At 37.6% G+C, this 21893-nt stretch overlaps 1 protein-coding gene across 2 annotated transcripts in view; it reads left to right on the forward strand.

The window, feature by feature from the left end:
• Nucleotides 1-9408: 9408 nt before the first annotated feature.
• NSD2 (nuclear receptor binding SET domain protein 2) overlaps nt 9409-21893 on the forward strand; it is a 59489-nt gene continuing 47004 nt past the window's right edge. For both annotated transcript variants that reach the window (XM_086612559.1, XM_009984048.2), the window contains exon 1: nt 9409-10005. In XM_086612559.1, coding sequence (XP_086468685.1) covers nt 9409-10005 — 597 coding nt within the window. The remainder of the gene's footprint in view (nt 10006-21893) is intronic.

Consider the following 21893-nt stretch of genomic DNA (forward strand, 5'->3'; position numbering starts at 1 on the left):
GGCAAATGACTGGAAAACTGTAGCATGATGTGCTATTGCAGTAGACTTTCACAGAAGCTTTAATGGTTTTCTTCTGCTGTCAGTGAAGGATACTGTCAGTTTTCTGTGTATCTCTTTGGAGAAGCATAGGGTGCTCTTGTTCTGTTGGCTGACTGAGATGGCCATTTAAGTGTCTTTGTGAAACCTCTTCTGGCCTGTGCCTTGTATCATAATATTGAAATACTGACATCTCACATCTGTGCTAAAGCACACATAACAAATTAGAAAAATTGTGTTTTAAAATAATAATAATAATCTTTAACCGTATTTGGCCTTGAGGGCCAACGTCAGAATTCCATATTTTCTTTGCCATGGTCAAAAACAGAATAGAGAGTGAATGTCATCCTGTTCTCAGAGTTCTGCTGTACTAAATAAAAGATATACCAGCGAGTAGAAGATGAAATATTTTCTGACAAAAATATTTTCAAGAAAGAAGGGTGAGGTTAGGGAAGATTTTATTAGAAATGTGATATAAACACCATTTGAAATACTTTGAAAAGCTACTGATAAGATAGTAAAAGAAGCAATAGGAAGGAGATGCAGCAATGCAGCCTCCTGTCATTGCGTTTGGGACCCATTTAATTTATTAATTCATTATATTAAGTTGAAGTGTAAATGTTCCTGCAGTGGCATGGGTTAGTCTGTGGAGCTGAGGTTCCCAAGATCCATGTATCGGATAAATCAGTTGCAGAACTTGCCAGCCTTGGTGGGATGCCATCGGAGCAAAGAACCTGACCATACTGGCACTCAGAAACATCTGAATTGAGGAGTTACCTCTGTAGTAAAGAATGCTGAGATTCTAGTCTGATAATAAAGCCAGAGGAATTTAAGCCAAAGTATGAACCTTGAAGAGCAGTGTAGGATGAAAAATAGGAGGAATATGGATCACTTCACTATATGGAATAGTTGGCAAAAACTTTCAATTGGATCCTTCAGAATTAAATTAATGTTATTTTTTTGTGGGTGCAAAATGCAGACCATCAGAAGCTGCTTTATAGTAGTACTCCTGAACAAACCAGAAACAAATGCTGTGATTAAACATGGAACATGACTGAAATTCAGCAGTAGTGCAAAAAACAAATACTAGGCTTAAAATGTGTAGTAGAAAGTGCATGTACAATATCTATTCGTCAGGTGAGTGCTTGGCTTAAAAGTGGTAGTGACAGTTGAGTCTTCAGAAGCTCTGCAAGTCAGGGTAGCAACTACAGTTGCTTAACATGACTTATTTCTACAGTCAGTACTTTTTGGATTTTCCCATAAGAAGTAGATACAACAGAATTTATCTGAAAAACTAAATTTGATAAGGCAATGAAGTAATCCACAGAACTAGTGCTGAAAGAAAGGAGAGCAAAAATGGCAAGAGACCCATTTTCAAACCTCTTGACACAGATGTTTTGGAAAGTGGACAAGAAGAAATTGGTTGTTGGACAAGGAAGTGTTTTATCTTTCTGTCCAAGTTAAATAGGTAAGTTACACTATATCTGCAGAAACCTAAAACTTGCCTCGAATTCCAGACCTTTTACCTGTAACAGTTATGCTAATCACTCTTCTGGAGAGATTTTTGATGTAGACTTAGCAAGAGAAATTAGAAAGGAAGTTAAGAACCATGCAAATGGTAGTAATGCATTTTGTCAGGAGCATGTTAAAGCCCCAGCACAAAAAATGTCTGAACCGGAAAGGCCACTTTATAGCAAGTATTTGGATTTGTTTGGAGAGTGTGTAGCGTTCCAAGTCTTGGGCCTCGTTTGAGTGTTCCTCAACATGTACGTCTGCCAGTTGTGTGTGTGTATTTTGCTTTGAGGTGATACATTGATAGTTTAATTAACATAATTGCATGTATATAGTAGCAGTCTATGTATAAAGTAGACCAGAAATAGCACAGTGTGGCCATAATTACATTATAAACATAGTTACGTTGGTCTGATATGGATATATACAGTTCTTGATGAAATGTGCTAGTCTATAAGTAAAATTCTGTAGCGCTGTTGAGTCAGTATTAACTATCTCTGAACGTTACCTTCCAGTTCTTTACTTAATGTTTTGAGATGTGAAGTTGAATGTACTGGATGAAAGAAATCATATATACTTTCACACGTTACCTGTCCACATTAGAGAGGTACATTATGAGTGCAGCATGTTGATGTTTTTCTAAACAACAGAAGACATAACCAAATACTCTTCTATGATGAAGATTATGATTCTCTCCTATGTGTACATATAGCTAGACTTTCGTACTATTGACAAGGCCTTTTATATCACTAGTGTCACAACAGTACTTTTTAGAATGGTTCCAGTGCACCAAGCGTGTTTCTGGCATCTAAATCCTCCTAATTGGATGAACAGGTTTTAATGCCGTGATAGACAAAGCTAGCAGAGTTTTAAGGGTCTAGGCAAAGTGATTGTATCCTCTGTATTAAAATTTAGTTGCTGTCTGTCCTGATCTGGACATTATTTATTTCTGTAGAGGTGTAGTGGATAACGTTGTGTTAATTACTATAGTTTGATCCATTATTTCTATTGATAACTTATTTTGTGGTGTCATCCCAGATTTGATCTTCCCTTCTCAGAATTTGCACGATCAGAAATTTTCATGATACTCGCAGTGAAGCTTCAGGCAATTGCTATGCTGTCGTGACTACATATGGGAATAAGGGCAGAATCGTTTGCCACAGTGAAGAGGAAACAAACAGATAATAGCGCGTTTTTCTACTGCAGTGAGTATTACGTAGAACGAGAGGATCCGTGTCCTGAAGGTGTGGCGCAAGGAGCAGAGGTAGGATGCTGAAAAGAAAAAGCGATGGGATTAAAGAAGGGGTGAGAAACTAAAGTAGGCTTGGACTAGATGAAAAAGTAGCGTAAATACGGAAGGAGCTCTGCACCTAAGTGCTGAGTTATTTGTGATGCCATTTGGTTCTTCATTCCCAAGCTAAGCAGAAGCCAGATGCACAACTCTGGCCCAGCGGAGAGGCAGACGTCATTTCATTGGTGAGCAGAGACCTAGACTGAATGAGCATTCTGGCTGCATTGGATTGTCAAGTCCCGTTTTGCTAGGGAGGGGGCGTTCCCTTCAACCATTTGGAACCCTCCAGGAGATGGAAAAGTCTCAAGTTTGTGTTTGAAAACATAACTTTTTTTTTTTACTTTTTGCCATTTGTTAAGCACCTGTTGAGGGCTACTTTTTAGTGTTTATTAAATACTGGTGATAAATCCAGTAGTTCCTACTACTTTAGGCACCAATGTTCCTCTTTGCTTATCTGCAGAGGAGGAGCAATTCTTTTCTATTTGATTTGTGGTCCCACCACAGTAGCATCTGTATTCTCTCTTCAGACAGAAATACAACATTTTGTAAGAATTTGAATTTACACAAATCTGTCTTCTTCCTTCACCACCCACCTTCAGCAGCAGGAGTGGAACTGACAAAATTCAGTTTCTGCAGCAATGAAAAAAGAATATTTCTTCTGATTTTGAAGAAAACTAATTAATGGGGAGGAGTCCTGTTACAGAATCTTCTAGCCTTATCCTCAGCAGCAAGGATTGGTTGCAAAACCTTTATCTGAGGAGGAGCAAAAAGTCAAGTCCATCAGTTTTGTAAGCTTACTTTCTGCAGTAGCAAGTAACATTTAAAGTGAAGAAATTCTTTGCTTGACATTCCACAGTTCTTAACTGTGCAAGTTGGTATTGCCTATTGAGAAGGCAATAAATAGTTGTTTCAGTTGATGAAAATAGACTGTAACAATTAAGTTCTGAAATTTTATCCATTGGAGGAAAGCAAAACCAAAACAAATTAGAAAAGATGGTTACTATTTTTTTTTTTAAAAATATTTGGTGGCACATAAGTATAACTGCAACTGTAAGTACACTGTACTGTAACTGTAAGGAAATTTTCATGTACTCATTAAAAAAAAAAACCTTGTAGATCAGCCTTGCCAGCTGACTAGTTAACTGTAATCATTGTATATCTACTGCAAGACTAACGAAGTCTTTACTTCAGATGCTTTTAAACTTAAAATTGGCTCCTTTGAACTAAAGTTTCCTTTTTTTTTTTCTTTTTTAAGTCTTTTCTAAGACTAGCGGTAAATTGTTGGAAAGGCTTGGTATAATTATTTTCTGTTCTCTATCAGCTACTACAGGAATGGTTTTCTTCATGAGAGACAATGCTTTTGAATTTGCTGGATAGAGCTGGTTTGTAACAATTTTTGGCAAACTCACAATGCAATTTTCAGTTACGTGTTTTCTTCTAAAAGGAAATTCTGTTTAGATCCTGTAGTAATTTTTCATTATTTTAATTTATTGAAGAACAGTCACAATGTACTGCGTGATAGTGAGTATGTTTCTCACTCCTATTTGATATTTTAGGTTTTTTATACAAGATAATGTGAATAAGCATATTCAAGTTTTCAAATATATTGGCAAGAATGTGTTGTAACTTTACTAATCTCTTTAAGTATTTTGTCTCATTCTGATCTGAAAATAGGAATAACCTTTGGTTTTAAAATTGATGAGAGAATGGAGAAGTCTTAACAGAAAGCTATCTTTATAGAAAAAAGCAGCAGCCATCTACTGGCTTTTTCAGTGCCAGCTGAAAGCCTGATTTGTAGGTAATAAAAATAGCTTTTGTGGATAAAGTTCTCTTACTGTGAATTTGTATTTAGGTGTGCCGTCTTCCCCTGCCCCGAGTAATTCACCTGAGAAATGGCTTTAAGAAAACCCTTAGACCAAACAAAAGTGGTATTTAATAGTGATGCTTGTTGTTGATTACTTACTCTGTTCACTCCCTTTGGCAGAATTGGAAGGAATGGACTACTCCATTATTTCTGACACACAAGAAAAGCATCTCTGAAATTGCAGCAGATGTGGAAGAAATGAATAATAAATATCACATAAATGATAATGGCCTGGACAGTGAAGGAGGAATCTGACATGCAGACTAACTGTATTTGGCTCATGACTCCTGTCAGATGATGGACCTTCAAGTAATTAATAACATTATTTAAAATGTCTGCAAAGTAATTTCTCTTATGTAGAACCTGGTTCTTTAGTATAAAATGTGTACAAAGCCATTGCAAGGATTGTCTGATTGTTGTTGTCCAGTTGAAATACCTAGAGACCTTTCTCTGATATGTCAAATCTCCTTTTGCTTACTGAAAGCTGTTCGCAAGCCAAAATATCATGTTTATTCAGCAGACTCCTTGGCTATCATGTTTTTTCCTCTTTGTTAGTGAAAATAGTACTTGTTGGGTCACCAGACAGTCGAGATGGGACGATACTAGCTTAAGCTCATTAGCTGCTACTAGTGTGTGGTGCTTTTGTCCCTGTCCTTTCCCTGCCCTCCCCCCAGTTTCCTTTTCTGTAGATACAGAGTTATCTAGAAGATGATAAGGGATTGCTTTTGCTTCTGTGTGATGCGGTGATCCGGCATGAGTGCACTTGCTTTAACTACCAAATCTAATCATATGCTCAGCTGCTTCAGGACCTTACTCTTACAACTGTGATCAACCTGATCTTGTCTGTGATCTATCTCACTTCATTCTTTCGTGTCCTGTCTTCTAGATCTCCTTGCATTAATTCTAAGTTCACATTACTGCTTGTTTATCTGTTGCTGATCATTTTCTTCCCTTGACCCTTTTCTTCTTTGCTGCTAAATTGCCCTCTTCTCACAAAGAGCCTAATCCTTCTTCTAGTTTATGGTATTGTACTACCATAAATTTTAGATAGCAAAGGTTGTGCAAAATTTAACTAGCTTCAATTTTGCCCTTCTTTCGTGAAACCTTTTGTTATTCCTGTGTGTAGATTTGCTAGCTTCTTCCATTTAACCAGACTCCACAATGTAGCTTAATTTTTACGAGGAGGACTGAGATGCATACCGACAATTTCCCTCCATTGGTTGTCCCAGAGATGATGACTAACCTGCAAGTTGCTCCCTACAAGTCTCATCTCCCCAGTGGGGCTATATTTGTTTATAGGTACTCACATCTCTTATCTTTGCCTATTATTCTCCCTCTTACTTAAAGTCTCTTCTCATTTAGCTCCATTCAGTCTTTCTACAAACATGATCTGTTTTCCATGTTCTATAATCTGTATCTCCTGGTTCTGTTAATCTTCCTGTCTCAAATTACTTGCCTTTGTCTTCATCTTGCCATTTGCTGTTGGCCTGGGTACATTGAGTTCCTTTTACCAGGTACACTGCTGGATTTGTTGTCTCTCTAGGCTCCAGCAATTTGAGAGGCCTTTTTCAGTGCTTTCAGGTGGTTTTTGGTGACCTGTATTAAGTGAGAATCATAAACTGAACCTTCACTTACTGAAGCTGTAAAATGTGCATAGTGGGTATCTTCAAACATGTTAGGCAAATCAAGGTAACTCCTAAAATTCAGGGTCTTTCACTGCATGGTCGTACTGGTCCTTGTATTTGTATAATATGGAATTACTACCCTTAGGTTTATTAGCTAGAGAGTAACTTGATTTCTTTAAGCCATGTCTTCTCACTTAGTTGACTGGTTGTTGTCCAGACAAGGCCCTGAGCAGCTTGATCTGCGTTGGCCCTCATTTAAGCAGGGGATTAGTATAGATGATCTGAGGACGTCTCTTCCAGCCTAAGTTATTCTGTGATTCTATGATGATTTTTATGTTTTGAAACTCTTGAGCTATCACTTTTTAACGCATCCACTGTTTTGAGATTGAGTACACCAATAACGTCGTCCAATTTGATTGTTTATTGCTTTCTTTGCATTGGCCTGGTCTGCTTCAAGCTTGATGGCTTTCTAGCTTAAAGAAGTTAAGTGATGAGAGTAAGAGTTATTATTAAGACAGACAGAAAAATAACTAGTAGAATTATGGATGAAAACAAGAGTTACAAAATACAGATGTCTCGATCCAGAAATCCAGACCGTGGTAAGCAGCTAATGGAGCCATATTAAAAAATGGTTTTTAACTTAACCGTGTAGGCGGTGGGCAGTTGGAAGTCACACAGGGCGTTTTTTGGGACTGGTCCTCCTGCGAGCAGCTGTGCTGAGCAGCAGTGGGGCAGGCAGGTCAGTGGGAGCTGCGCAGTTTGCTGCTCCGGCCGGTTCGGGCAGCCGCTGGAGGGCGTGGGCAGCCGAGGAAAAGCCGCTCGCTTGTAGGCTTGCTCTTTGGATAGAGGGAATTTAGGTGCCCAAATCAAATCTCTTTTTTGCATTTTGGTTTACTCTGTTAAGAATCTGTGAGAAGGAAGTTCAGATTTTGCAACAGTTCAGTGTTATGGGTTTTTTTTAAGGAGTTTTGCTGTCGTCTCTGTTACCATAAGGGTCGCATGTTCTGTAATGAATTTGCCTTTTGCCTAGAGATTTACAGAATTTACTTTCAGTTGTTTCTTAAAATAAATATTTGTTGTTAGCTGTTTATTAAAATAAATATGATTTCAGTTAAATCTGCTGAATCACAGCTTGAAACATTGTTGTATTTTTAATTGGGTTGAGAGTCTGTCTCATGACCATGTTTCCAGAGAAGATCTGTGAAAGTACATGAGTTCTGTTTCAGCTTAGTGAGTTCTTTATTCTGTTCTGGTGGAGTTTTGAATTTTTTTTTACTTCTTACTCCTCTTTAAAAGGGTTAATACAGTTAGCTGGTTTCCACTCATTTTATCAGATATTTTATTGGTAATTCAGACTTCATCTGACTAAGGAAAGATTAGAACCTTTCCTGTCACAGATTCACTTGGAGTTCAGGTATACTTGCTCTTCTTTCCTGTTTTAACGCCAGCTTTTCAGGTGGCTTTTTGTCTCTGGAGAATGGTTTTCATCTCTCAAATGAATCTATATAGGTTGTATATAGAGATACCCTTCTATCTTATAGGTACCTTAGAGCAGCATGTTAGGGAGATGGGAGCATTTGTTAGGGAGCTGTGACTATGTTACGATTTTTGGATTATTTTTTTTTCTGCATCTTTGTGCATGAAGAGGTTTCATGTTGGCCAATTGTTTTGGCCAATTGTTCAGGCTTGACACCGTTAAGAAGCTTTACCAGGCTAGGATAATGCTCAGTTTGTACATTGGTACTCCTGATGTAGAGGTAGCAAATATGCAAGTTTCAGGAATGTGCCAGTTATAAGCGTTGTAACTGTGTACATTAATAAACAAGGTGATGAGATTCAGAAGAGATGTTTTCCATAGCAACTGACAATTCAATAGTTATTCATCGTGGTTTTTACCGCACTTTTTTGGAAGCATATGAGACTAGATTTGATGAGTTTTTGATTTGATGTGATAGTCCTTAGACTTAATCATATATGAAATTGGTTACCTTGAGCACGGATATAATCATTATTGTGCTGAGCTTTCATAATATTTATAATGGTATATATTTCTATATCATGTATACATTGAACCTAGTAATATGAAGACTCCATGCATATGAATTTTAAAAATGAAAACAATCATTTTGCCTGGTCTAGGAGCACAAAGGAGTCATCCTGCCGGATTCATTTGTTTGCTACGATAGTATAGTGTTGAAATGGGCAGGGTTAGCATCGAGAACCCTCAGAAAACCTGTCTAGGGCAGATAATAGTACAGTTTTAGCTTGTTGGATGTTTTCAAATTTCTATATGAAAAGTGAGTGTTAGATGATGTTATTGTTGTTTCTAAAAAGATGGAACTCCAGTAGTTACTTTGACCGTTTAAATTTTGCATGGTGTGGCCTCTGGCCTGAAGGATCAGCTGTTTCCCAATGGGCTGGTGTTCATGATACCAAATGCTCAGCTGTTACTCTTCTCAGAGCCAGAACACTTTGGGATACATCTACAGACTGAGCTGTGTTGTTTCTTCAGGAGGTGTGCTTTGATGGAAGACTGAGGACCTGTTTGTAGAGTGAGGAGGAGAAGCTTGTGATGCTGCTGTCCATGGTGTAGCTGATACACAGCCCGTGGGTTTTTTACGCTGGCACAACCTCTTAGAAACACACTCATCTGTTTTACGTTGTTATTAATGATACTATCTTAGGTCTAACTTGTTTTAAACAGTGCAATACCTTTGGCTAATTGATGTGGGTAAGATTCATGCTGTAGATTGTTAACAGATTGTTAAAATGAAAGCTGTGATTTTGTTTTGCTCTTGTGATTTGTCTCTGCTTTTGTTTTAATTAAATTGGTGGTTCATCAGTCTATTTTTCTTGGACTTCTTTGTAATGCATATTAACAGATACTGAAGTATTTTGGTTATGAGGATTGTAAACAACACTTTTTTTAGTAAAACTTGAATGAAATACCTTGAGTGTTATATGAGTGAGGACATATCTTTCTGAATACTTGGTATCTTTTTACGTTTCTGTATTATTAAAAATATTCCCTGTCTTTTTGTCTTAATATAGCAGTGTAAGACTGGAAACATCTGGGCTGAATGGACTTTAGCATCAAAAGGAGTTCTCAACTGTTAACTCGAAAAATTAACTACATCAAAATGAAGCAGGTACCAGAGATCCTTGGAAATACCAATGGGAAAACTCAGAATTGCGAAGTGAATCGTGAATGTTCTGTCTACTTGGGCAAAGCACAACTTTCTGCCACTCTACAAGAAGGTGTCATGCAAAAATATAATGGCCATGAGGCTCTTCCATTTATTCCAGCTGATAAATTGAAAGATCTGACCTCTCGTGTGTTTAATGGCGAGTCTGGGGCCCAAGATGCCAAGCTGCGCTTTGAACCCCAGGAAATAAAGGGAGTTGGAACACCACCCAACACTACTCCTATCAAGAATGGCTCTCCAGAAATTAAGCTGAAAATCACTAAAACCTATATGAATGGAAAGCCTCTGTTTGAATCTTCCATTTGTGGAGACAATGGTGCCGATGTGTCTCAGTCAGAGGAAAATGAACCAAAGCCAGCAAACAAGGAGAGGAGAAACAGAAAAAGAAGCATAAAATATGACTCCTTACTTGAGCAAGGTCTTGTTGAAGCAGCGTTAGTATCAAAGACTTCAAGCCCCACTGAAAAGAAGGTAGTAATTTTTTTTTTTTAATCATTTGTTCCTTTGGTAGGTTTGTTAATCATACTGAGATTTCATTTGTTCATATGCTAATGTTCATTTAGAGTATTTCAATAGGTGCTTCCCATAAACAGGTCACTTTCTGTGGTGCTCTCTCTTTGTCTCAACGAAGGACAGATGCACTCCAGTTCTGGTCTGTGTTTCTTGTCTAGGCTGGGAGTACCCTATAAATTCTGTTTCCATATAAGTAAAATAAGTCTCCAGAGTAAATTAGGGCATGTGGTAGTACGGGATGTATGAAACAGAAGCTTCATCCAGTCATCCAGACATGCAGCCAAGACCTAGCCAGGATGTGCACCTAGGCAAAGGAGCTGAGAAGGCCTCCAAATTTAGAGATGGCCTTTAGCTGTTGGAGCATGAGGTATTCTGGCTCCCTAATAAACAGATGTTTAAAAAACCCCAAAAAACTATTTCTATAGTCCTGTTTATGAATTAAAAATGTACTCAGCTGTCAGTTGGCTGATAAGCTAGGCTCTTTACCATCAGATTTTGGCAGCTGATATGTAATCCCTACTCTATTTGTCATCTGAAAAGAGTTGGTTTTGCTTGCTATAATGTAGTGAATTGTATTCATTTAAAGGATCTAGATATTTATATTAAATGTCATTAACTTTTGTGGTCAGATTCATCTCTTTTTTACTTGTTTTAAACATGGCCAGAAATAGAAGTTTCACTTTTTTTTATTTGCTTTACCAAGTTGTAAATAAGAATGCTGCTAGGAGCCCTCCTACCCTTTTATTTAGTTGTTGTTGCTAGACTCCTGGAATGTGGTTTGTAATAGTTTTATCTTGAAGGAAGAAACCTACATAGCAGAGATACTTCTATATATATCTTAAATTTCTCCATGAGTAATGCAGAATAGCATCATATAACAATGGTAAACGTTAATGCTTTGGCTAATGAACAGGTTCTGGTTTTACACAGCTTAAACACGAAATGTGTGTTACAGTTTTCTGTTAACTGCAGGTTTACTAGTTAATGTTGATTCTTACTTGCTCCTTAGATCACGCGTGCAGAGAACCACCACACACATAGCTGCTGTATTACTTGTTTTATTTACCTTTATTTTCATTAAAACTGCTTAATGAATGAGTTTACAGAACTGTGTAAACGTTCTTCTAAGTATCAGAAATATTTTCTCATTTATTTATGATTTGAATATGTTATTCATCCTAGAATGATCAATACTGATGTTTTCAGGAATTTTATTAAAGAGTTTGTTTTCTTTAATTTTCCTAAAGAGAATGTTTTAACACTAATTGGTTCAGACTTTTCTGAATCACTACTGAGAGGTAAAAAGTATGGATACAGTCAATAGTGTGAGTAATTCTTTGTCCTGTTCATTGTTGATGAGGATAAATTGGATTTTTTTTTTATTATTTTTTTTTTTTTAGAAAGAGGAGACAATATTTAATATGCCCATCTACATAGTTTATTCTGAGGCCTTTCACATTGGTTGTTGACTAAAGGTGGCCTTTAATTTTTCCTCGTGACCTGTTCATTTAAGATTAAAAGAAAGGTTGGTCTGGCTTTTCTGAGTTGTTTTTTTGGCACAAAATGATCAGGAGAAATCCATGTCAACGCTGTTTCCCAGAGTGCTTGAGACTTGATGGCTGGAGAGTGATAGGGTTATTTAATCCTGTGCCAAACCAGTGAGCCACCAAACTATCAAATTAGGACAACCACACCTGCTTAATCTCAGATATTACATATAATATTATAACCCTATTCTTTTCAGAACACTTGAAACAGAGGGTCCTGCTTCTGGCTTTTTTTTTTCTTGTGTAGTGCACTTTAAAGCACAAAAGGCAAAAGGAAAAGCGTTTGAAGGTCACAAGGTGGTGTTTTATGATATAGCTCCTTCATTGTAAAAAGTCTGAGACGTTTCTTTCTCTCACAGGGAGGGTTTGCAGCTATGTGGGTTTAAAATAAAGGAAGAAAAACATAGGGAGGGAGCATGTTGAAGAAGATGTTTCAAATGTTTGTCCACATGTAGACTAGTGATATACATGTGTTCTGTGGGATCATAACTGTAATATCTTAATATTGGTGTGTTTTGGTTGCAGGCCCCTGCTCTAGCTGTTATTTCATCACCAACATCCAAAGCCTTAATGTTAATGCATCATACTGTGGTTTTATGTAGTTGATTGTGGCTGCAAAGTGGAAGTTAGAGAAATATCCTTGGACTGAAAGCTGATTAAATTTGCACTTAGATATCTGTTTATTGTAGGTTGCAAGTTAATGTAAAACTTGTTTGTCTGGTTTTTATTTCTGGGCTAGTTCTTCTCTCAATTTCTCGTTGTCCAAGCTCTTAATCTTTTGGTTTAGCGAAAATCACCATGGTTCAAGTAGTGCCTTTTGTGTAAGGTAATCATATCTCTGGTTGACGGACATAGCAGATTACTACCTTGCCGAGGTGAGAGGTATATCATTTAACAAATATTCCCGTGCTCTGTTGTTGCATTTTCTTGTTGCCTGGGCATTTTTCATTAACCTGAAGGAAGGCTGTTTAAAACTTTATCTGCAAGTCAGTTTTCAATTCGGAATAAACATGATCTGCCCAGCTCTGACATGAATTAGATTTCTGGTGATAACCACCCCCTTTTCCAGGCTTCCAAGAAACAGCTGTACTGCTTTCACTTTCCCCAGGTAAAGGAGAGGAAGTAGGACAAGCCATGGCTCTTTCTTCCATCCCCTTCTACCTTTCACCCTTCTTCCCTCCGCGCCCTGATATCTCTTCACTTAAGAAGTTCACTTTAAAATCCAGGCCTCTTCTGATAAGGTCTGTTTTAGCAACTTTTGTGCCAAGGCACTACACTTACGGTGGTCTGACACCACCTCCAAATGTTCTGTGTTATTGATGGTAGGTATCACGTGTTGGATGTTTGAATCAACGCCAAACCCACAGACTCCAATAGTTGTCCACTTGATAGTGCTGCTCATGAGAGTGGCAGTACACTTCAGTACTAGATTTTGTGGTGGTGGCTGCTTTTTGAGTCATTGGTTTTGTCAGTTCTTGCAATGCTACCAGTTAGGAGCAAGGACTTTCCTAGATTTTTCTCAGTGCTTTTGTTAGAAGTGAAACAGTCATGTTTGGAGGAGAATGACAGAGGTTTACTTCTTATACTAATATGAAGTAATCCAAATCCAATCCCTAGAGCAATCTAAAGTTTCTGTATAGGTAATAGAGAGAGTACATGTATCTGGAGCTCTCTTGCTGGTGGTCACAAAGTAGGTCTGTGCTCTCTGACCCTAAGAGCAGCTCAGTATGTGATATTGGCACATTTGAGCTTGTTCTGCATAAGCTGGTTTGGGCCCGTAAGTGGCAGTTTGCCCTTTTGGCATGGCTTCCTGCCATGAATTCCTAGCATGGGTGCAGCAGCTCAGAAAAGGAGCAACGCTGTGTCCAGAACAAACCTGGAAGTCCACACGCTGCTATACTTGCTAGTTTAGGGATTCCAGCTGTGTAAGATGTATATGATCCAAATCCACATAGCTTCCTATCCGGTTTTCTTGTAGTCCTCTTTTAGTATTGTACCAGAAAGTTGGCAGTTTGTTACTCTTTCTGCTCGGTACAGTCTATAATGACTTCGCAGCAGCTACGTGGGTGCAACTGCAAGTTATTGGAGGAATTCTACTAGTCCTTGTCATGTGTTTGTGTTGCCATTTCATCTTCACAGGGAAAAACTGTTCCTGGCCAACTCCATTATATCCGACATCTACATATTGTTATAATGTTTTTCCCAGTGAATGGCAAAGATTCAGAAACCTAGTAAGGATAGAACAGAAGCAGTCTGAGGATTATCTGCTGCTTTTTGTGCTTCTGTGCTAACTAAATACAGGAAGATGAGGACCACTGAAGGTGGTAATGTTGCTCTTACACTTGCTTCTAATCAGTAGAGATGAGCAGAAACCAGCAAGTTCTCTCTATAAGACTGGAGACCTGTGCTCATCCAATCCTACTATAGCTGTTACAGCCGGATCCTGAGGTGACTTGTTTTTTTTTTAATTTCAAAAAAAGTAAAAAGAAAAAATGAAGTCAAATAAATGTGTCTTTTTCAGAAGGAGGGCTTGATTGATTGTTTTTCATAATCAGTTATTAGGAATTCCTGGTCAAGTACAATTACTGAACTTGTCATAAAATGTGCAGCTAAATTACCACGGGAGACAGAATCTGTAATTGTAGAGTAAAATTAACTGAGTTACTTTTTTAACAGGCTGTTCTTGAGGTATCAGAGCCTGTCTTCAGGCAAATGATAACACAGGCTATCTGGCTGATGTCATCAGAATCCCAAAGGAGTAGGAGTAACCCTACAAATCTCTTCTGAGTGATCCCTTGAGTGAGGAACAAGAGAAATAACTTCTCCTTTTTGGAAAGGTTCCTGAGCTACTGGTTTGCGTTGGCCAGTAGAAAAGGATTATGTTTAACTATGCCTTGAAAATTTGTTTGTGCTAAGCAGCTCACAATGTGCAGCAGTAAATGTTACTCTGGAACTTTAAATTGTTTGTTCGTAATGCCTCATTGGAAAAGAATCTTAAAGAGCTACTTGTAGGTTAAGAAGCACCAAAAAGCATGCAGTGTCAAAAATATACTGGTTTGAGGGGAGATTAGAAGCTATGAGTATACTCAGTGGCTACAAAATTAATTACAGAAAGCCTAAGTATTTGTACAAGGCTCTCCATACCCCACTTCCTGTTCTTGTATGCAAAAGTGCCTGAATTAAGTATATTTTCTGCCTAAAACTGTCGCCTCAATAAATAATATGTAAATAACATTTTTTTTTCTCTTGACATAAACACATTGGGGGAAGAATCCAAATCAAATATGAAGTAATATCTTGAAGTGATGACAAAAATGCTATATACGAATAGCTCTGCCAAGTTGGATCAAGGAGATGTTTAATTCAGCACCTCAGCTCAGGGGTGAGGTTCAGTGGGGGATGCATAATGGAGAGTATGGATGTGGGAAATCACGGAGTGGTGCTCTCTTTGAATACATTCAGCCTCCAGCAGTTTGTGACTCAGAGGTTTCTAGAGCTGGTGACTTTGTTTTTAATAGCTGTAGATAGCTAAACTGATGGAAGAAGGCCTCAGTTTCTTTTTGAGCCAGTGTGAACTTTTTGCATCCATGACATTAAGTAATAGAGTAATAGAGCAGGTCTTTTTCCTTTCAATTTGCCACCTGCTTGACTCACTTGATTCTCTTATAATACTAGAAGAAGGGATCATGGACACACTTCTGTATTACTGATAGCTTTATAGATTTCTCACAAACCTGCTCTATTTTTAATTTCAGCTTGAAGAGTCCTAGCATGTTGTTCTACATATAGGAGACATTCTAGAATGTTACTTCTTGCTATTATCCTTTTTCTAAACTGCAATGCCTTTTAGGTTCTGCTGTCTCTTTTTTTGAGAATGAGGGACCATAACAGTACAGGACATTCAAGATACAGATGTCTTGTGGATGCATATAGTGGCATGTTAATGATTTTCTACATTTTTCTCAATTTGATGATTTTTCATTATAAATAACACTTAGCATTGCATTGATTCTTGACTGCTTCTGAGCACTCTTCCAGTTTTCTGTGCAAAAGAGCTCATGGATGTAATCTAACTCAAATTTGAAGAATATCAGCAATTGTTGCCTTGTTTTCATACTCATTTTTGGTTTCTGCATTCCAGGACTTTTTTAATTTTATTTTGGTCTTTGTGAGTGCTGTGGTGGACATGACAGATCAAATAAAGCTGTGAATAGGCCATCTTCTGGAAGAACTAACTTCCCTTTATGTTTCAATAGCAGATTGCGTCCCATAACACAGTTGAGAGTTTAACGACACTTTTTTGGTTTAATTGTTTTTTAAGTTGACCAGACTGTTTCTTGGTTGCTGCACTGATACTGTCATGATTTAAATGAATGCTGTCATCTCAGCATCTCTTCTTTACATTATATCGATCATTACGAGTTGGTGTGGCAAGGAATCTGCTTGTTTTCACTGATTTTCTGTCCAAAAAAATCTGGACAAAAATAGTGTTGCTATTGCTAAAATTTCTGTTGCTCTGCTTAGTGTCTTGCTTAACCAAATTAACGTGTGTAACTTTCGTATTTAGCTGAGAGTTAGATGTACAGTTCAGAGTTATGTTACTTGGAGGGATTTACAGGCAGATTTTTTGGTCAACTTTAGTGATCTGTACCAGATGTCATTTCTGGCCCTTAAGGTCCCCTTTTGTCAAGAAAGAAAGATGCTTTGTAGTAACCCTTAGGCAAAGTAGCAAAATCAAAATGTTTTGATCTGTCTTGGAACGGTGATATCAACTTCCTTTACAAGTTTCCTTGTTCTGGAGTGAATTTCGTGTAGGGCATGTGAACTTTAGGACCTCCAAAAGAGGTCTTTGTTCACAGACACTAATTTTATGTTTGTCTATTACCATGTTTTGTTATCCCCCTATGATAAATAAATAGGTCCAACCAGACTAACATTTATATTTCTGCTTTTTGAGAATACTTGAAGTACCTACAGGAGTTGTCCTCTTGTGCGTCATAAAATGGGCAGTAGCTGAAAGGGTAAGTTGTCAATAATGAGGAATTAATTCCCTTCTCAGAAAGACAGTTCATAAAAATGCTTTACTTCGGAAGCCTAGTGCAAGAGGGAAAACTGGATCTTGTGCAGACCGTTGTTGAACAAGTCCTGCTGCACTTATATGAAGAAGAGAAGTGAGTCTGTGGCCTCATAGCAGCAGTTAATGCTAGAAAAGCTTGGGTTTGTTTCTTTGTTGTTGTTTGGTTTGGTTTGGTAAATAAATGTGAACTCAAGTGTATGTTGAGGATGCTTGTGATGAAGTAAAATAATTTGGAGTCTTAGTTCTTGTGGAATTGATAGCACTTTGATCATGTGCTTCATGATGATTTACTGCAATGATTGCACTATTTTAATATTCATATGGGGTTGGGATATTTCTGGTTGAGGTTTCCCAGGTTTTCTGTACATCTTTATTGCTGAAAATAAGGAATGTTTCAGGAATATGCTTCAGCATTTCCAAATGGAAGTACTGTCTGTCTGTTTAGGTTCTTCGGGTTTTTTTTCCTCTCACTCACCCTTAGGCTGATTAACCACTGAAACTTTTTCTTGCATTTCATCTCTAGACAAGGAGGACCTACCAGGTATATGTAACAACACAACCTGGATGGAAATATCCTGAGCCTGCTTTTAGATATAGGAATTAATTTTAAAGGTATAATCTTAAAGGCAAAGTAGTTCTTGAACTGTTTCAAAATTTTAGTTGCTAACAGAGCCCCTTTATAACAAATCAGCATTTGTTCTATTTAAGCCTAGGCAGCTTCTTTCAGAAGTGTTCTTGCTGCAAAAAAGCATAGAGATAACTATCTGCCTTCACCAGAAAAAAATGTTCCATTAATCTAGTTGCCTGTTGGCAGTATTCTCTATTCTTAAGGTTTTCTGTTTTCTACCAAGAATATTAGAATTCAGAACATCTACCTGTGCTACCTTGGATGTTTCTGAGCTGCCAAGAGGAGGATATCTGTTAAGAAAGTGTTTTGGGAAAACTCTTTCCTACTGAGCTCTGTAAGGGCATAGAAGAGTGTTAAGGGTAAGGCAAGATTCTGATCTTGAAAGTATGTGGAACCATTGTACATGCAGATAACAAAATACATATGGATATGGCATTCTGAAAATCTGTAGGTACTCTGAGATGATTTAGCTTTATTTCTGTTATCCCATATGAAATTCATATGGAAATTATTCAGAAGTAACAGTTTCCTGTTCCAGACTTCCTCGTGGCTCTACAGTTACGCTTTTCCAGACTTCTGTAGCATCTCGTATCCACGCTGTCTTATACACCCAGATACCACATCAAAAGTGCAAACTTTTGAGGGTGGCTGAAGGTTAGACAAGTTGGATGTAGGCAGAAATCCTTTTCTAATACTCAGTATAAAAGAAGATTTCATTCATTCTGATAAAGCCTTATCTAATTTAAATTTCTGAAACATGGAACCTTTCAACAATAAGCCAGTAACTTAAAATTTAAGAGGTCATCTAAATGTAAATGCAGAAATTGAGTAAAGCAGCTGGAAGAAACTGCTCTCCACATTTTTAAGAAAGATTAAGAGTGAGAAAGTGTTCCAGAACTTGCATCTTACTGGATCTATCTGTTTCTCTTGAACTCTTTATGCTGAAAAAGGGGTTGTATCCTAGTTACTAAAATACCATGTTAAGTTGATTTCTAAAATACTTGCTCATATAGTGTTTATGTAAAGGAAAATTGCTGATTTGGATAGACAGACTTGTTTTTAAATGTAAAAGCATCTTAAAAAGAAGTTCTCATCTGCTGGAGACTTGCGAATGAGGGAACCAAATCCAGGAAGAAGAATTGAAATGTAACCAGGAGTTTAGTGGTTGATTTGAAATACAAATTTGAGCTTTTATCTTGTTTTAAAATCTGTAATCTACATTATGAATCTCTGTCCAAACTTAAATGGATTTTTATTATCTTCTACTTGCTTTTCCTCTTGGAGGAGAGGTTCCTGCACGGTGATATTTGACATGCTGTCCACAAACTGCTATAGATGAGTTTGTGGAAAGAAGTGGAGAAAACAAACTCACTGTCACAAAACTTACATTTAGTTTCAAAGAGCGTCAGCCAGCACAGAAGAGTTTTCAGGGGATCTGCAACTAGAGCAGTGATTTTCTTCAGCCTTTTTTGTTGTCTTGTCTTATAGCTTTACCATCTAAGCACATTGAAGAAAAAAGAAATAAATCCTGGTTGTGACAAGAAGATTCAAACTTAGTCTTCTGCAAATGTAATTCTTCACACATCTGGATTTGACCCTCTTTTAGTAATAGAAGAAAAGAAGTAAGCCACTAGTAATAGAAGAAAAGAAAAGATAACTTGAAGAAATACATATAATGTAATTGCTCTTGAAATTGAATTTGGAAAGTTTTAGTTAAATCTCTGGCTTGGGATAAAACAATTAGAAATCTGAAAAACTAACAAGTCAACCCTCAGTATAGTTTGTTCATTTGTTTTGTTTCGATCTAGACTTTTCATGTCCTCTTCCCCCTTAGTCTTTACCTCACTGCATAATATAACGCATATTTTATGAAGGTGTTGCAGATTTAATTGTGCAGAGATTGATGCAATGGCCTTTTGAGGACTACCGTCTTTGGATGCTCTACTGAAGTGTCCCTTTCTGTTTTACTGAAGATGGAACACAAACCTTTGCCAACTCATTGCTTCTTTCTCCACGTTTCCTCATCTTTCTCCATTTTGTAGTAATAATTCAGCATTTTCTTTTAATCTTCTTATGAGGGTCTGGTATACTCTTTAATTTTCTGCCTGAAACATTCTCTCTGTAGGCAGTGGTTTGCTGAATATGTAATTACACAGCTTTTTTCCATTAGATAATATATAACGAGACATATATTGATAACTTTCTTCTCCAAGTGATAGAGCAACCGACGAGGAGAGGTGCTATGCTGGACCTTGTTCTCATCAACAAGGAGGGGCTGGCAGGGAATGTAAAGCTCAAGGGCAATCTTGGCTGCAGTGACCATGAAATGGAGTTCAAGATCCTCAGGGCAGTGAGGAGAGAGCACAAGCAGCTCACTATCCTGCTCTTCAGGAGAGCTGGCTTTGTCCTCTTCAGGAATCTGTTTAGAGAGTGCCATGGGATAAAGCCCTGGAGGGAAGAAGGGCCCAAGAAAGCTGGCTAATATTCAGGGATCAACTCCTCCAAGCTCAGGAGTGATGCATCCCAACAAAGAGGAAGTCAGGCAGAAACACCAGGAGGCCTGCGTGAACGAACAAGGGGCTCCTGGACAAATTCAAACACAAAAGGGAAGCCTACAGAGGCTGGAAGCAGAAACAGGTAGCCTGGGAGGAATACAGAGAAATTATCTGAGCTGCTAGGCATCAGGTTAGGAAAGCTAAAGCCCTGATAGAATTCAGTCTGACCAGGGACATCAAGGGCAACAAGAAAAGCTTCTACAATTACGTGCTAAGGCAATTAAGTTTGTGAGGATACTGTTGTTTTCATAGACAGAATCATTTGGAATGAGCACTGGCCATTTCTTAACAGACCTTATGTTGCTGCTGTTTTTCATTTGAAGCAATAGTTTTGCATAGATTTAAATCATCTCAAGTTGTAATTTTTTGTTTTGAAGTGATTAAATTCATTCAAATTCACAGGTGATTTGGCCTCAATCACAGAGTGAGAAGAAGCCATTTCTGTGTCCTGAATGACAGGACATCACTAATTGGAAAGGTAGTTGCATCCCTCTGTTCCTTTTCCTGAAGATTGAATGGTGATTTGTATTTGTCAGATGAAATTCCTGAATTTTTCAGGAAGCAAGAGCTTTCCTAAGACATAATTATGATGGTAGCTTTTCAGGGAAGAAGTGTTTTCGAATCATTGCCCTTTTATTTAGTTTGTTTGTTTGCTTGTTTATAGTGTCCTTCATCATTGGTGAACTCAAGTGACAGAATAAAATTACAAAAATAATCTTTTTTGTTCTGTTGAACCTTTTTTCTGCAGACAAACCTACTACATCTTCTGAACCTCTGAAAGAAATGAAGTTTGTTCTACAACCACTTCCTTAGCTCACTATCTTTCCTGATAGAGAGGCAAGAGAAGACAAAACATTTTTACTTCTATTTTTATTATATAAGTACACGATAGAAAATAGGAGTATTAGTGGATGAAACACAGCACAAGTAGGCAGCAAGATATGTGGTTTTGGTCAGCAAGCAATGTTATCTTTTCCATAGCAAAGAAACACATTTGACTGTCTCAGTTTGTGTGTTCTAACTTTGATTCAAAGTGCATTTTAATTGAATGTATTCTGTTTAGGGACTGTGATTATTTTGGTTTAGTTTCTTTGTAATGATAGTAGATTGTTTACTCTGGAGCGCAAGCAGACTTCCAGCAGTTGGTGTTTGTAGCATGGCTTTCTGGTACAGCGCAGTCCAGTGGAAGTTGTTTGGTACAGGACGGAACTGAATTGAAGATGAAAACAGAAAGGGAGATATCAGATACCTGCGAGTTGTTCAATGTGTCCTTCCCATATGTTACACAAAGGCAAGCATTTACTATCTTCACTTGTCTTAATTGTTCTCTTTTTTTTTGTCCAGTATTAAATTCTAGTGATGTATTATTCACCAGTCCTCAACATTGTTCTTTGTCTAATCCCTTTTTGACAGTTTACAGCTAGATGAAGTGTTTTTTTTAATGATTTCTATAGCTTTCCAAGTTTGTATAGTGAAATAGTAGCTTTTTGATGCCTAAGGTAATTCACAATAATTTTGAATAAATAAATTTTGAGGAGTTCTAATTCCTTGCACAGGTATGCACACGAGCATATATATACAAAATAGACAATATTAGTATCTCTACCACTGATCACTTTAAAAGGGATAAAGTTATCTTGGTCTGACTCCACCTAGTAAGCCTTCTGTTTTTGTTTTTTTAAAATAAAAAAACTTTTGTCCGTTGTTTACTAAACACTCGTCATGGTATTTTCATAACAGAGTCTACAAACAAACCTGAAGCTCTCAACACAGTAAAGATGCTGCCTTTAAATGCATTTTTCTTTGCTCATTTTATGATAGTTTTCAGCTTTGAAATTATCCATTGCTCATGGTGTATTCTTGTCTCATCATATTCATTAGTCAGACCAGAACTAAATGGAAACTAATTGGATTCTTTTGATCAGATGTAGGCAAAATTAATTAAATGCCAGTGTTTTCTGTGGCCAAGCCACTTCTTCGGAGGCTGGTAGAATGCTGACAGCAGTGTCATAAATTCTTGTCAATCTGCTTGTCACTCA

This window comes from Tauraco erythrolophus, chromosome 5 (genome assembly GCF_009769465.1).
Source record: "Tauraco erythrolophus isolate bTauEry1 chromosome 5, bTauEry1.pri, whole genome shotgun sequence".
Taxonomy (NCBI): domain Eukaryota; kingdom Metazoa; phylum Chordata; class Aves; order Musophagiformes; family Musophagidae; genus Tauraco; species Tauraco erythrolophus.